The sequence below is a fragment of the Archocentrus centrarchus genome, chromosome 17 (genome assembly GCF_007364275.1).
Source record: "Archocentrus centrarchus isolate MPI-CPG fArcCen1 chromosome 17, fArcCen1, whole genome shotgun sequence".
NCBI lineage: Eukaryota > Metazoa > Chordata > Actinopteri > Cichliformes > Cichlidae > Archocentrus > Archocentrus centrarchus.
In genome coordinates, this window is record NC_044362.1 from 5,968,305 (window position 1) to 5,985,799 (window position 17,495).

Below are 17,495 nucleotides of genomic sequence, written 5' to 3' on the forward strand. Positions count from 1 at the left end.
CACTAAGAATAATTAGTAGATTAATAAAACTGATGGTCTGTACTACACAGCAAGCCATAATATTAGTCAGATAATCCATCAGTACAAACACACTGGAGGGGTCCAGTTCAGTGGAGTGAGGTTGGTCGAATAGACACCAGTTGACTCCAGCTGCCTGTGTCAGGACACTTGTCAATCAAAGTGGCCACACCCCAACTCAGTCATCCAGGTGGATGAGATTTAAAAAAAATAATTTACCCCCCTCAGAGTTGCTATTGGTGGGAAACTATCCAAAAAGACCAAAACTTTGCACAAACATGCTTTTTAATGCTGCACAGTTGGACATTTTCAACATGGGAGTCTGAGTGGATTGACTCACTTTTAAAGCCAGAGGAACAGACTTTTTTTTACACTTCCACATTCATTCTGGAGGTTCTGTTTTGGAACTGACCAGTAAAAATAAAGATCTATGCATTAGTTTGTGATAAATATTAAAAGAACACAGAGTTTGATGTATCATTTTTGGTACAAGAAACATACACAACTCTGCCACAAATGAACATTTAAAGTTTGTTTCCAGGACCAACTCTTCTCATACATTTACACTGAAATTGAACCATAACCTACCTATTAATGTAGTTTAATGATTTATACCAAATAATTCCTTAAGTCCAAATAGATTGACACAAAGGCTGACCAAGTATGACTTTGAGAAGCTTCCAGATCTGTGTTGTGTCATGAGAACGTAGATTGAAACTCCCCGCTGTTATAAATACACCTCAGCCGTCAGAAACCCTGCGGCTGTGAGATGATTACCATGTTTCGCCACCAAAACACAGCTGCTAACTATGTTAAAATAATAACAACGTCTAAATCTATGAGTGGTGGAGGGCTGAGAGGAGGAAGTCCAACCGCACACTCGCACAGTAGCGCGCACACACACACACACACACACACACACACACACACACACACACACACACACACACACACACACACACACACACACACACATTGCTTCTCATCCTGCCCTGCAGTGATTGCTAGCCCACATGCTTAGTGTGTGTCCACCCAGGAGTCAACCGCCAGCAGAGATGGGCCATAAAGCATGAGAGCGATTGCACGAGTCATATTTAGAAAGCGCCTCACTTTTACACACGCACAATTCCACATTTGTCCATAGAGGTGGATGCATACATAAACACACACACATTTTTACACATGCATTTCAGTGTGTTTCAGGCGTGACCAGATGTGTCCAAATTTCCAACATATCTCACAAACCCTCATAATTGCTACGTCCATTTGATGTTTCTGTATTTTACTGACCAACACACACAATCAAAAAGGTTTTATTGCTAAAACTGGCAACACAGGAGTATGTTGTTAGGCTTACACAAACACAAGCCAGGACTATTTATTCATTTGCTATGAAAAGACCCGTGCTTTCCTTTACAGTTAAATGTTGTGGATTAAGCGTTCCAGGCCTGCAACTATCATTATTTAAAGATTCATGAGATGACAGTTATGACTACGAGTGGGGTGACCAAGTTTAGTGTGAGAGTGAACAATCTGAGGGCTTTGAGTCTGATGCAGATTGACTGAAGCATCGGATGTATGCAGCTCCTTGCTGAGAAGTGTGGCACACGGAGGGGAGACCACGCCCTCCGTGTCTGTGGGGCCCGTCTCAGAGGGGCCAGATTATATTGTGCTACAGTCAGCACATCACGGTCATGGAGCCTAGATTTCTTACCAGGGCACCTGAGTCTATTTAAATGCTGCAAAGTCTGCCATGTTTCACAGAAACATCTTGGAGGTATTACAGATGTGTTGATAAAAATGTGCTGTTTTTAATACATGTCACCATCAGTCACTGCACACTTGTTAATAAGGCACCTGTGGCAGCTTTTTGATGAAAAAGTGTTTTCTTAATAGCACCCAGAGGTCACCTCTAGAATCCTATTTGATCACACACACACACACACACACACACACACACACACACACACACACACACACACACACACACACTGCACAGTTTTTGTGCTGATGTTAATGCCAGAGGTTTGAACCTGCAGTTACTGAGTCAGCAGGGCGTTGGTGACGTGACACTATGCCTCTCAGCACTTGGTAAACCTGTTCTCTAACTTTACATGGTTCCACTTTGCAATAATACCACCTACAGTTAATCATGGAATATCTAGTAGTGAACTGACTTCTTGCAATGGTAGCATCTTATTACATAACCACACTCGATTTCAGAGTTCACAAATGTTTGTAAAGCCATGCTGTACAGCTAGGTGCTTGATTTTATACTCTGAAAACACCTGAATTCAAAGATTAAGAGGCGTGTCCCAATATTTTTGTCCATATAATTATGACCCATTCTTGGACAGATTTTTCAGACTCCACAGACAGCTGATGCTGTCTAATAAAGCCTCATCATGATGTCTGAGATCTAACCACAACTCTAAATGAACTCCAACAATTTTCATAGACTCACAGTGGAAAATGTTGGCATTACACACATTTAACTTACGTGTCAGAGTGGTGGTTGTTTCATTTAGTTGTGGCTTCAACACAAACTGACAGAGGACTACATCTGACATATGTGAGTGGAGCAGATGTCATATTTGCTCTGCTACAGCAAACCAGCTGCTCAGTCTTTCCTCTGACTTCATTAAATATCTTAATAAGACAACCAAAGGCCCAATGAGTGGTTTCAAAGCATTTTTTGCACAATGATAAAAGTGTATCCTTAACATGCAGACAGGGTCAAGCAGAGGAGTAACTCAAACTGAGATAGGGCCTAATTACACTCTTAATATATTAGTACAGTCAGTTTTATGTTTGATATGTACAAATGCACAGTAGCAGGTATGCAGTGAAGGTGTTGGCTGAATTGTCTGACACCTCACACTGAGTGCTTCCTAAACATTTCCAAAAACTGTGCCTGGATGCTTCCTGTGTCGATACAGGTACATTAAAAAGAAGATTTTCCTGTTTTTTCCTTTATTCCAGGAGCCATAAACCTGGAATCTGCTGTTTCTGACTGACGGGCTGGGTAACTGACTTGAGCAGTTCACAGGGGTCCAATGCCAGTGGCCACCTCTGCAACAGAGTCCCGTGAATTTTGACAGCACTGTGATGCTTGGCTTTTTTCTCCAGGATACCTGGACCAAACCCAGTCAGCAGATTATAATCTTGCTTCATAGCTGATTTATGTAATGCACATTCAGAAGGGGCAGCATGCAGCAGTCCTGTGGAACTGTCTTCAGTGTTATGAGATTCTGTTGTATCCAGTCCACATGCATTATTTAAAACCGTTGTAAAGTAGAAGTGTTTGGCACATTTTCCTCATATGAATGTGCATCATTGTGTATATGCGTGCACTCCTCTGTGTGTGTGTGTGTGTGTGTGTGTGTGTGTGTGTGTGTGTGTGTGTGGCTTTTCTCGAGTGTAAATAGGCGGCCTATGGGGACTTTTTAGCTGGAGTCTTAAAACATCTGTGCCAGTCCAGAGGAAAGAGCGGAAATGCACTCTGGGAAGTGAACCGATCAAGATCAGCAAAACACAAAGTTGCTCTTTGTGTGTGTGGCAGCGGGCACAGCGGGGGGGCCCGAGCGCTCGCAGACATCACAGAGCTGAGATCAAATGCTCTGAAAACCAGAGGTGATGAAGAACCACGAGAGAAAGATAAAACCTTTGACACAATGTAAATGTCAGGCTGGTTTTATTAAAATGCTTCCTCAGTGACATTTGGACCTGTGAAAATTTTGATTCCTTTTTATTCTTAGAATGCAAAAACCTCACAAAAAAGTAGTCGGACTCACAGGTTGTTAATGTATTTCAGTTGGCGCCTTTCTTGTGCTTTAAACATGCAAAGCCAACTGGTACAGTAGATAAGATCTACTCCCTGGAATTGAAACAGGGAGTAGATCTTCCTCTCCAGTTCCTGGAAACACCCACAGCTTTCTAGAAAGAAATTTCTCTCCAAAGTTTTCTCAGAATTTGAGATGATGTTGAAATGTTAATGCCTGGATTCCTCAGGTTATCTGGAAGCTGAAGGGACTGATATTAAAATTGTGTGGCCACTCAACCATATGTTAACAACCATATGTGCGCAAAAAGTAAAGTGTAATGTAATATAATGTAAACTAAAGCGCAGATTCCACTCTTTAACTTGGGGTTAGCAGGATTTAAACACTTTAAGGTTGCTGAGTCATTCAAGTTATATGTTTTCAAAGCAGAAAAAAACATATAGGCTACTGATTTTTTTTTACAGCAAAGCGTCTCTAATATAGTCAAAGAATGACACAAAACATACTTTTGTACTTATTTAATATTTTTTAAGAATTCTGGGATTTTGCCAATGTGCATTCCTGGCCAGCCAGGGTCCATTTATTTAAACGTAAAAAAAAAAAAAAAAAAGCTAGGAAATGCAGAATAAAATATAAAAAATATCTGTTACACACACACAATATTTACAAATATATGAATATACTTGAGTGGTAGATTTATGCTTTTCATACAGAAGCTTTTATGCCATTTACTGTGTATTGCGTTGATTTGCATGGCTGTTAAAACTGTAAATTAAAAAGAGGAGGATAGAAAGCATTACAAGCATGTTTTCAGTATTATTTACAACATTATGTACAAAAATATGCAACAAGCATTTTAACTGTGAATATTAACATTATAACCAGACATACAATATTTGGAGACCCCAACCAGAGGCATTAGAAAACCCAAACAATTCCTGTACTTAAGTAAAAGCTGGGATTCTCTAACATTAATTAAAAATTTTATTGTTACTCACTTATTGTGATAAAGGGATAAATTTATGCCATGAGAAAGTAAAAAAAACGAGACTCTCTACTTTGTAAGTTTGAAGAAAAACATCTGATTTCTATGCTGAAAATGTGAAAACAGTATACCAATATACCAATATACCATGACAATCCAGTTATTCTTATATTTTGTTAATATGATCAGTTTGAGCCTCCACAGAGATAGTGTTTTATATTATATTATATTATATTATATTATATTATAACTCAGCCTCTCATTTTGGTGCCAGTTGAAGCATTAAGTCCTCTGTTGTTTTATCTGCTTTTTCTCTATATAGAAAGGATGCACATCTTGAATTAGTCAGCAAACACATCTGATTTTTAGTCTTCTACCTTCACCTTTCAAAATGACACAAAGCGGTTGGAAAGTTGATAAATCTGGTCGTTTAAATACAACTTTGATGGTTAAGAAAACAGGATGTCATGTCTATGGTCAGCTGTAGATATTTAGGGAAAGATATGAGGCAGCAGACATCATTCGCTGAACATCCTTTGCTGCGTTATTACTGGACAGTGATTCAGTCATGACCAAAGATAGACGGGAAGCCTTGAGTTACACTTTTAGTGACAGTAGCAGTAACGCTGACTTACTCATTCTAGGAATGAACATAATTATAGCTTGTACATTTATAATTAGTAGGGATGTCGGGTATGAAGTGGACATGTTTGACGGTACTTTGTCCTTTAAGTGGTTTTCAGATGACTGCAAAGACTCTGAAGGCTTTTCCGACCGTGGGGTTTGGTTGGCTGGAAGAGGAAGAGAAAAAGAGAGATATGCAGGAAAAAGATGTTACATGCAAAATATGTGCCTCTAAAACAAAGCATCGACCTTGATACCAATCAAAATACACACGTTAAAACTCTACAGTAGATTGTTCAAGTTAATGATACTAACTGGAATGAAACGCTACCTTTCTGAGGTGATGCCATTCTGATAGCTACCGCTGTAATGCCTCCTTTTGTCCACTGGCATCACATCAAGGTAACCTCCCGACTCATTCTGGATCACTCCAGCATGGATGGCTGCTCTGCAGATACTCGACTTCTGGACAGGCCAAGACAATGCGTGGTTAGGGAGAAAGGCACCTATAACCTATCAACCCTTTAATGACTGCTGCAAATAGCTGATATAATCATTTTGAAGCCATGTGAACATTTCAAACGGGACATTTATAGCAACATGATAATCAGAATGTGACTTTCTGCTAAGACGTTTAACAGTTTAATTATAGTGTTTAATTACAGCATTTTACACTGGCTATGCTAGCTCACAACTGCTTCATCTCTAACTGTATCTCTAACCATACCTCCAGTCCCTATTTTCAGTGTTCAAATGTGTTCATGCTATCAAATGCAGCAGCGGTCTTGAAAAATTAAGAACACCCTCGTTTCTTCCATAGAAATTAGAGGGTAAGTAGCAGCCAGGTGCTGCAAATCAAATGCACTTGATTAATTGATCATCAGCAAGAGTGAGCACCTCTACTAAAGCAGGAGTTTTGGTAGTTTGCTGGTCTGTAATTAAGGCTGTATTAAATTCAAGCGTAACAGATGTAGGTTACTAGACATCATGCTGACTTATCTGTCAAGAGTCTTTGACTTCTGCTTTGACTTCAAAGACAATCACAAAGTACTGTTGGTACCATCCACTAAGTGAGGACAATAATGTAAGAACTTACATCTGAGAAGTATTTTGTTCCAATAACTCGAGCTTGACTCTCATGCAAACAGTTTTTGGGACAGTACAACCTGGGGAAAAAAAACCCAGAGCTAACATCAGGTCAAAGAATATTTTAAGCACCTGTTCTTTCCATAAAAAACTTGAATGCATAAAAAGATGCATAAAAAATAAGTGCAGATGATACTACTTTTCTTTTTACTGGCCACAAGGGTCATAGTGCTGACCTCTGTTACACACGTTACCTGGGACAGTGTCGTGCCGGTTTCTTGAAGGGACAGAAGAGCGCCACTGTGGTATCACATCTCACCGCCTTGACTGGAAGAAAGAGTTGACAGCGCACAGCAAAAAATGATTCTACAGTATTTCTGTGCAGAGGCAATGTGAAATGTGCTTCTTACCAGGCACAGAGTCAACTTTGAAGGAATTTGCACTTCTGTTTTTCCTGTAAAGTTGACAAAAATGGCATTAAACCTAATGCATTATGGCCATCCGTCATAATTAAAGAGCCTTCACACGAAAGGGACAATCCTCTATAAAGTACAATGCTTAATAAAGGCACACAAATACAGAGACTGATTCCTACCCAATGGATTGAATACCATTCTTGTATGACTTGGTGAAATGTTGCTTTCTGCCCAGTCTGGTCACATCCAGCCATCCTCCATCATTGTCAATGACACCAAAGTGTAGCGCAGCTCCACACACACTGGATTGCTGGAGGATCAATCAAGTAAAGATTGTTTTATATAGAATACTAATAAATTAAAGAACACATTGATGGCTGCTGCTTGTGAGCTTTTACCATGTCATAATATCCAGTCCCAACTACTTTTCCAGGCCTGTCAGTGCAACCGGGTGGACACTCATATCTGTGGATACACACCGCAGTAAAGTATAGTGGTACTGAAGCTCAGGCCATTCTGTTTTCTCTACTGATTATATATGTTAACCCTTCAACACTAAGTGCATCCTATTTGATACGTGAGTTTTTGTGAGTATACATTTTTAAGCAATACCAATGCCAGATTTCACAAACACGAACAAAAATGCCTACAAATTATATACCTGTTACAGGTTGTCCCCTTGCAGTGATCCCTCAGCTTGGTTTCACAGTCCACCTGTTGGCCTTAAGTAACACAAACTCAGTATTAGTACTGTTAAGTGTGTCATTCAGGGAGATATAGTAATATGGGTTCATGCTTACACATCTGCTCTGTGCTGACAACCCTGTTTCTCTCTAGGTTGTCATTAGGCAAGCTGCTTGGTGCCTGAGCCCTGGGCTGGGGCTCTCTGTCTCTTGGTTCTGGTTCGGGCTCAATGTAGTTGGTCTCCTCGATCTCAGGAGCTGGACGCCTGTCAACACCGCCATCTGAAAACACACTCCACTGTAGTTTTCCAGTTGATTTGAGAATTTTCTGAGCATATTTATCACTGTAATTGTATTAGCAGTCAATTTTGATTTAATGCCACATTGGTGCTATAAAAATGGGCAAACTCGTGGGAAACCTGCACAGTGATTATGAATGACTGAAATATAGGGTCTTTTTAATAAAGATTTGTGTGCAAAAAAAAAGTAAGATACGACCTCATAGCTTCTAACCCACCTTTATAGCAAAGGTTGTCCCTGCATCCCCCACCGTAGCTCGCTGGACAAGCAGAGCAGGGAGTCCCATATTTGTATGGAGCATGACCCCACCAGTTACCCCTGGAGAAAAAAAGAAGCCAAAAAAATTGTAACAGCATTTTTAATACAACTGCTAGGATGTGCACAACCTTTTGTCTGGATTTTCTTTATATATTTCTTACATATTTTAATTTTGTTACATGCAAGAAATGGTAGTGAGAAACTGATATGAATGAAAGAACTGACTGGATGATTGTGTGACTCGTGTTCTTGCTAAATCCTATTTTGTTCTGCATGCAACGCTGTATTCACCGATGGCAGAACTCTGTTGTTAGAAATTTGAGGTGCTCAGTGATTTAAATGATGCTCTTCATCTTTGATGCCACTCCTCTCACTTCCGGAAAGAGTTTGAGAACATTTTCGAATGAGTTATCATGTGTTGTCCCTGCTGAAAACTTACGGTGGAGAGTAGTTGCAGACCAGATAGACCGCTTTGGCCCAGATCATTCCCCACACGTTCATGTTGTAACACACGTTGATGGCACAGCCAATGCGATTAGTGGTTGCCCACACCAACTAAAAACAAACCAAACAAAAAGCAAATCAAAGAAAAACAGACAATGTGAGCTGAGAGCATGATGCTGAATTTCAACAAGGCAGCTGTAATTATGTGTTGTAATACAGCATGACTTTATAGGATTTCAATCCATGCAGCATTTATAGTTAGATAATTTCACATTTTACACTCAATTTTGTGAGTTGTTATCATTAGATATTCTTTTTAAAGCAAATAAGCAACCGAGGGACACATATTTTCTTGGTTAGATTTACTGTAGCTAATTTATAGAACTGTAATCAGACAGAATAATTTTTGATATTTCACATATTTTTATGCCAATAAATATGATTTCTTTTTGTAAGGAAAGAAATGTATCCCTAGGGACTTTTAAGGCAATTACCTGAGTATAATGAGTACAAACAGGTCCCGAACACCTGAATGGACAGTGCGGGTTACACTCCTGGGAGTAGGGGTAGCTGTAGTACCTCACCTCATCATACCAGGCCTGGACATGATAGGTTGGGGGCCGGTCCCTGATGTGACAGAAAAAGCATAAAAGTATTAACATAAGTATAAAAGAGGGCTGTAGCTACTGTGACATCATCATTTGTTTCTGATGTGCCATTCTGAACATGAGCACTTGAGATGAAGATTTACCAAGATTTACAAAACAGATTCATTTTTTTATGCATTATAACCCAAAATAAATGACTGAGGCCATAAGGAAAGTGTTTACATTTCACATTCACTATGTCTGGAGCCTAAAAATATATACATTATATTTAAATGCAAACCAAGATACAGCAGTTTAGAGCTGTCGAAAGGAACATAGAATAGTTTTACTGCTACACTTCCCTGCACTTTGTGCATACGCACCTGCCCCAGTGTGCTCCAAGGTTTTGGCCTATTTGTGTCAGCAGGTGGCTTGGTCCATGTTCCCATCTGCAGGTGTGAGCCCAGTGCTCTGCACTTCTCTCCAACTCATAATCCCATACCTGAGGAGCACAGACATTTTTCATGTCAAAGAGGTCATGAAAACACAGAACCATGCACAGGTTCTTGGATAAGATGAACTTTTAAAATTAGGGTAGGAAGTTCATTGTTATTGGGTTTGATAAACCCCTTATCATAGAGGAGGGGTTTGTATGTCCCAGGGACTATGTTGTCTGGGGGCGTTGGCCTCCTATTTGGGTCTCCAATTGGTCCTGGGTGAGGGGCCAGACGAGCAATCCTGGGCAGGGACAGGACTACCATGGTAGCTGGGCCTTAGCCTTTGGGGCCTGGCCAGGCGCAGTCTGAAGAGAAGACATGGGCTCGCTCTCCTTTGGCCCACCACCCACAGGAGGCGTTGTAGGGGTCGAGTGTAATGTGCAGCTAAGGGCAGAGGCCCTGGTGGACCAGTCCCCAGCTATCAAGGCTGGCTATTAGGACATGGAATGTCATCTCTTTGGTGAGGAAGGAGCCTGACCTAGTGCATGAGGTTGAGAGATACTAGCTAGATAAATTCAGGCTCACCTCAATGCACGGCCTTGGCTCTGGAACCAGTCTCCTGGAGAGGGGCTGGACTCTGTTCCAGTGGAGTTGCCCTTAGTGAGAGGCAGCAGGCTGGGGTGGGTATCCTTGTATCCTTTTGGCTTGCTGCCTGTATGTCAGAGTGTTCACCCGTTTCCCTGCACCTTTGGGTCAGGGAACAGTTCCTGGCTGTTTTTTGTGCTTATGTGCTGAATGACAGTTCAGATTACCCAAGCTTCTAGGAGTCACTGGGTGGGGTGCTCGAGGGTGCTCAATCCTGTGACTCCGCTGTCCTACTGGGAGATTCAGTGCTCACATGGGTAACAACAGTGAGACTTGGAGACGTGTGATTGGGAAAAACGGCCCGCCTGATCCATGACGAATACCACGTTCAAACATAAGGATGTCCATATGTGCACGTGGCACCAGGATACCCATGGTCACAGGTCTTATCATCAAATCTGTCCCCTTATAATCTGGACACTCGGATAATTATTATATGGTCTTTACCTTACAAAATAAAGCACCTTGAGGCAACTGTTTGGTGTGATTTGGTGCTATATAAATAAAACTGATCTCATCTCATCACCACCTGGTGGTGAGTTAGTTCAGTTGGCGGGGGAGGATGCTGGACAGATCTGGCACACCTAAATGGATAGTGAGGGTGTAATGCCCTGCAGAGGTCCCAGTCTGTGAGATATTCAGCTCCTACTTAGCAGAACTTCGACAACACCAGGTTCCGCACCTATATTGTTGAGGCTGCTTCATGAAGCTGCGGTTACAAGGTGGTTGGTGCCTAACGTGGTCGTAAACCCTGAACTGAATGGTGGGCACTGGAAGTAAAGGGACTCATTAAACTGAAAAAGTTATATCAGGCTTGATTAGCCTGTGAGACTGTGGAGGCAGCTGATGGATACTGACAGGCCAAGCAGAACGTGGCTCGGGTTGCGGCTGAAGCAAAAACTTGGGTGTAGGAGGAGTTTAGTTAGGACATGGAAAAAGAATTTCCGACTGCCTCAAAGCAATTCTGACCATCAGGCAACTCAGGAGGGGAAAGTGACGCTCTACTCACACATGCATAGTGTAGGTAGGGCGCTGCTGATTCAACTGAGGATATAGTCAGGTGGTGGAAGGAATACTTTGAGGGCCTCCTTAATCCCACTGACACACCTTCTGTAGAGGAAGCAGGGTCTGGGAATGACGAGGGGTGACTCACCCATCACTGGGGGTGAGTTCCCTGCTTATGTTGCTGCCCCCCACCAGATAAGTGGAAGAAGATGGATGGATGGATGGATGGATATATTTTGGGAGTCCAGAGCTGCTTGGTATTTGAAATAATTGAAAATAAAACACTCCTCTCTGCATCACCTTTCTTATTAAAGTTGGCCACTTATAATAGTTGTGGCTTTAATTGCTACTCATTACAACCTTTTTAGATATCTCTTCTCTTCAAGGAACCCCACAACCCCAGTTCCAAAAAAAGTTGATATACTTAGCAAAATGTAAATAAAAACGATGCAATTATCTGCAAATCCCATAAAGCCACATATTATTCACAATAGAAAATTAAAAAAATAAATAATTCTGAATTTGATGGCATTTGTTGCTGGTCTTTTGAGGAAAGAATGTTGTCCCATCATTGTCTGATACAGTATTCTAGCAGCTAAAAGTCTTCTTTGCTGTATTTTTCATCTGATATGCTAAATGTTTTCAGCTGTTAAAAGGTCTGAACTGCAAGCACAACCTCCCTTTGTGTAAAATGGGACTTTATTGGGATTGGGGTTGTAGACAACTATAAATTTCAGTAAAATCAATCTGAAGGTAACCATACACACTTGAAGTGAAGTTAACCTGAAAAATCAGCCTGGTCTTGGTCTTTACTTGAAAGTACCGCGACTGTATGCATGCCTCTCACAAATTTGACACCATATAGTCAAAACTAGGTCTATGCACTCTCTTACACACAGACACGTATACGAGAGACAACCACATCAACTGGCAGCTTTGTGCTACAGCGCGGTTGTTTCATAGCTTGTTTCCAGTAAGTTCTGGTCTCATAAAACAATCTGAGAGATGAAAAAAAAAGCCAACAAATAAAGAACTAAAAAAGCAGCACAGCAACACAGAGAGCTTCTGTTTTAAGGGCTGATGCCATTTTTCTGCAAAAGCTTAAGAAAATCAGTTGAACTCAAGTCAAAATACCTGAAACTTACAGTACTCACATACCTCTTATTTTAAAGAAAGCAGACTGTGGCTATGGGGCTGAGCAATTTAAATGTCGCGGCAAAGTTAATTTACTGTTGACTCTGTTGGGGAGGGAGAAGAATAGGTGCAGTGTGCACCCTGTTGGGATACTGTTTAGCTGCATTACAGCTATCGTGCGTCAAAACTAATAGGATAATGTTTAAGTGTTGAGTTGCAACTGCTTTGCTTGACCACCATAATGTGTTCCATATGTTTAGACTAAGGCTAACACACTGTTGCACATTGTGGTACTGCTTACTGTCCATGCCTGAGTGGAAAAGTGTTATTTGGACGGGAGGTTTTTGTCCATAATGCAGCTGTGGCTGATTTACCAAAGTAGAGAATTGTTTAATTTCAGCTATGTGATATTTTTCAAGGGTTTTGAAATTGTATTTTAGTTGTTAGGTAGGATTCTCGTCAAGCCAATTCTGAATGTGTTTTCACTTAAAAGTTCAGATATTGTATGAAATATCTGAGCTCCACGTTGGAAGCATGAGATATGAGCTCCAGTAATGTGCAAAAGTCTTGAGCCACCCTTCATGTCATTATATTTTCCTAAGAAAATGACAAATAGACTGACTTATTGAAAAGTGAAAACCCAAAGTTTACACAATTTTAACACAACTCAAGCTTGAAAGTCACAATTTGGTGCTACGCTTTATTCTTCAACACAGCCTGAACTCTCTGAGGCAGCTTTCTTGTCATTTCTTTAAGTAGTCTTCAGTAATTGTTCTCCAGGCTTCTTGAAGGACATTCAAAGCTCTTCTTTGGATGTTGGCTGCTTTCTGTCACGTTCTCGGTCATGATGATCCCAATAACACTGAGGTCCGAGCTCTAGGGAGGCCAATCCATGACTGATGATGTTCCATTGTGTGTTTTTTATATTCAGGTATGATTTTACTGCATTGGCAGTGTGTTGAAAGCTGTTTCCAATGAGATGCTTTCCAGATGGTATCAAAATCTGACTGTAGTTTTCTACATTCATAATTCCACCAACAAGATCTCAAACACCACTGACTGAAATGTAGCCTGAAGCCATGACAGAGCCTCAGCTTTACAGATGGCTGCAGACACTCACTGTTGTACCTTTTTCCTGACCTCTTCCATACACACTGATGAAAATTACAACCAAAAATGTCAAATCTGGATTCATCACCCCATATGACCTGTTGCCACTGATTTTCAGTCCAGTTCTTGTGCAATGTGCCATACCTCAGCATTTACTCCTTGTTTCCCTGACTTAAGAATGGCTTCTTGACGGCCACTGTTCTACTGAGACCGTTTCTGATGAGGCTTTGAAGAATACTAGCTGGATCAACTGAAGGGCCAGGTGCATCTCTCAGGTCTTAGCTGGATGTTTTCCTGTTTCTTCAGGCATGATTTTCAGATACTGTTCATTTGCTGTAGATAGTTTTTAAGTCTGGCATTTCTTATTTTGTCCTCCACTTATCCAGTTTCCATTTTTCAGCACACACACTGCACACCATCCTGAGATATGTCAGGTTTTCAGCTAACAGCTCTTTGGGAATCACTTTGTTGGTGCAAAAATACTACTTTATGTCTTTCAAACTGTGTTACCCTTGGAATTTTTCAGAAATCATAAGTCAAGAGCTGTCGGTGCCTTTTGGAGCACCATGGCTTGCTTTTCTGGTGCTTCAGTTTTGGTGAGTTAAAATAAATATATGCTGGATGCAGCTTTAGCTCCAGCCTCATGCCTACATGGCTAAGAACAAACAAATAAACAAAAAAAACATGACAGCTACCAAAACATCAGTGTTGAGGCTTCAAAGCCCAGAAATGAGAAATGAGCCCAGAAATGAGTGATAGCATAAAATCACGTTTATAATACAATGGGGACTGCAACTGAGAGGGTGTAGCGGCAACAATCATTTCATCCATTTCATCTTATTAGTGAGAAGATACTGTAACAGCAGGTGGAAGTAATTTACTTCTTCACAAAGATGATGCTATTCTCTTAGACAATTTAAACCTAAACAAAAACACAGACAGACGTATTGGTAGCAGCTCAGAAATCATTGTTTCCTCTTTCTGCTTTCAGCTGTTTTTCAATGAACTGCTGTTTGCATTTCTAGAGACAACAACAAACAAACAAACAAACAAACTCATAACGCTGAGTGAGTCACAAGCAGTAGGTCTGGAACATTTGGCCTATCATGCACTTCTGTCCTGCATTTTGGTGAATTTTTCTACCTTTTCTGTTTTCTACAGCAGACACTAATGATCTGTGCCGCCTCATTATTCTCTCCATTTTCTTGTTTTTCTTTCCTCTTGATCATCCAGCAGTGGGGATGATAGACTGGCTGCAGTAACAACTACCAGTCTTCATTCCAAAGAGCATTAAGCTTCTAAGCTACAGGCCTGCTTCCAGACATCCACCAGGACCACCTCTGCTACACAGCTGAGTGCAAGATCTGCACTCTTACATTTGGGAGAAGGGGTCAAAATGAATCATTGCAAAGAATAAAAAAAAAAATCAAGAATTTGTTTTTGTATATCAAAGTATGCAAAACAGTCTGTGTAAATGCTTCTAAGTCTACTGTATGGAAAGTGGCTTTGATTATGGGAACTTTCAAAAAGGGTCTCTATTTCTCAAAATCTGCTAAACAGGAAGTGATGTGTTTCAGGTTAAGGGATGAACACGGTTGCTTGAAGGCTTTTTTTGTTTTGTTTTTCTTAACAGTTATTATATGAAATTAAAGAGTCATGGCTTTTGGACACCAGAGCCTGCAATCTGAAAACACTCGGCCCTCATCAGTCCTCTGACTTACAGTACCACATCACAACCATAAATAACTGTATCCACTGCTAAAGAAACACTGGATTAGTGTACATAACATACAATAGCACCACCACGCACCGCCATTCAAAGGATGAGGGTCGTATTATGTGAAACTGATTCACTGCTGTGGCACCCATTCAATTCATCAAAGCTAACTTTGGCCTGGGGTTGAATGATCTCCGATGGACGATGAGAGAAAGAGAGGTTGGCAGAGAAAGTGGAAGACGCTGAAGAAAAGCCCGACAGAACGTTTGTGAGGCTGATGATCAAGTGAGTAGCACAGTGAGAGAAAGACTCAGCAAGGGGAGAAATGGAGGGTTAGAGCAAGGAGAGGCTGGGTAGGAAGAGAAGGAGGGAGGGCAGGATGGTTGAGGTAGAGGGCAGGAAAACACTGCAGGGGTGAGAGCTGGACCTGGGCCAGGGTCAGCAAGGGCGGGCAAACAGGAGGCAGGAGGTGGAGCAAGCCAGATGGTGGCTTTGGCTTGCAGAGCCCGTTTTCTTTCGTTCATTCCCTAATCTGATGTCTTTAGCTGGCAGAGCTGCACTGGCAGAGTCAGGAAAGTGCTTTCTTATGAGAAATACGTTAATGTCACTGGAAAGAATCACTGGAAAGAGAACTCGCTTCTAATTTATTCTATAAAGATGCAATCATTTATATGATGCACTTTTTGTGTACACAGACTATATGTAACTCTAGCAAGCTTGCTTAGCAATGACCATCCACAGACTAACTGTATGGGTGCATCATAGATACCCACACACCTGCAAATTTGTACCAGTATCAATAAAATACTAGAATGTTGCTTATGTGTGTCAGAAAAAAAAAATAAAAACAAAAATTTCATATCCTGATTGCCTAGGGCTTAAGTTAGGGTTAGTGTGGAGGTCATCAGACCTTAAAGGGTTAACTGATTTTAATCACGACCCCATATCCATGAGTTTTAACTTCAGAAGTGTAACTAATATTGGTTCTGTTTATCCATTTAAGTAACAGAACAATTAAATATTCCCCAGTGTACTTTGCCTACAGACAGCTGTGTCCTCAGTGCTCACCATGTACTCCATGTTGGAAGCAGGAGGGTAGACCTGACCCCGCAGTTTGTTGTGCAGGTCCAGAATGAGGTGCATGTCGCCCTCGCTGATTGCCCTCTTCCCTCTCGACCTGGCCCTCCACCACTCCTCACCCTTGTTCGTGTACTTGTTCAGGATGGACTCGAGCCGTGTGGAGTTGGCGACGGCGATGGCCTGGACGGTCGTGTTCAAGCAAAGGAACAGGCTCACTGCTCTGAGCAAACCGGGTAGAGCCACAGACCTCCTCATGGTGGGGAAAACAGTGCTGCTACAAGGAAAACTGCAGGACAAACAGAGCAGTTTGAGTTTGAGAGGCTGAGTGTCAGAGCGAAGCCTGAGTGCAGCATTTTTGTTCAAGATGTTCATTTTAGCTCTTATATTACAGTTCCAATTAATGGCAACAGCATTTTTATTTATATAGCACATTTCATTATACTCAAACTCAATGTGTGCAATACAGAGATAATAATAATCACATGCCTATAATATACCTACATTGGAACATTTAAAAAATAAAAAATAAAAAAATAGAGGAGCCCAAAGGCACAGTTAGTGTATCTGCCATCTCAATTCAATTATGATATAATTAAGAATTTCCAGAAGTCTGCCCACTGTGCATTGCATCACTGCACACAGCAGGACCATTATAAACCCAGTGTTCACGTCTTATGTATTCACAGACTTCTGCACATGCATTACTAAAAAGTTATTGTATTGCTGCATGTGTTAATATACCCTAGAATAAAACTAATTATCCATTTATTCAGATGATATATTATTATTTTTAACACAAGAAGAGAAAATCACTATTAAAGAATAGAGAAATATTCTCTAGATGCTATAGGAATGTAAATTAAAAACTTTTTTTAATAGCCAAGTACTCTTAGAAGTAAAGTACTGTATAGCGCCAGTGTACCTCTAAATTGGGCCAAATCGATCAACCTGTCTCCCAGCTGTAATATTCCAGGAGCTAAATCGTCTGTAGTTTTTTGCAGAATGACAGTTTTCCAGTCCAAGGAGCCTTTAAATACATCCATCCATCACACGGAATGAGCGCAGGCAGTCCGGTCTAACTATGCTACATCCACTCCGGAGCGCAGAGAGCTCGCAAGTGCGTTTAGCTACCTGCTGAATTCCTCAGGTGGCTCCGTAAGCAGCGGGCTACGCGGGACTGCTGC

At 41.1% G+C, this 17,495-nt stretch overlaps 1 protein-coding gene across 1 annotated transcript; it reads right to left on the reverse strand.

Annotated features, from left to right (window-relative positions):
* Positions 1-4,419: 4,419 nt before the first annotated feature.
* LOC115796036 (cysteine-rich secretory protein LCCL domain-containing 1-like) lies at positions 4,420-17,450 on the reverse strand. The gene is made up of 15 exons (XM_030752242.1): positions 17,234-17,450; positions 16,300-16,597; positions 9,567-9,685; positions 9,091-9,223; positions 8,592-8,707; positions 8,112-8,212; positions 7,712-7,876; positions 7,573-7,633; positions 7,310-7,376; positions 7,091-7,221; positions 6,906-6,949; positions 6,750-6,822; positions 6,506-6,575; positions 5,741-5,874; positions 4,420-5,576 (listed from the first exon to the last, which is right to left on the reverse strand). Exons 2-15 carry the CDS (start codon positions 16,564-16,566, stop codon positions 5,525-5,527), a joined length of 1,533 nt encoding a protein of 510 aa, XP_030608102.1. The 5' UTR covers positions 16,567-16,597; positions 17,234-17,450; the 3' UTR covers positions 4,420-5,524.
* Positions 17,451-17,495: the final 45 nt, after the last annotated feature.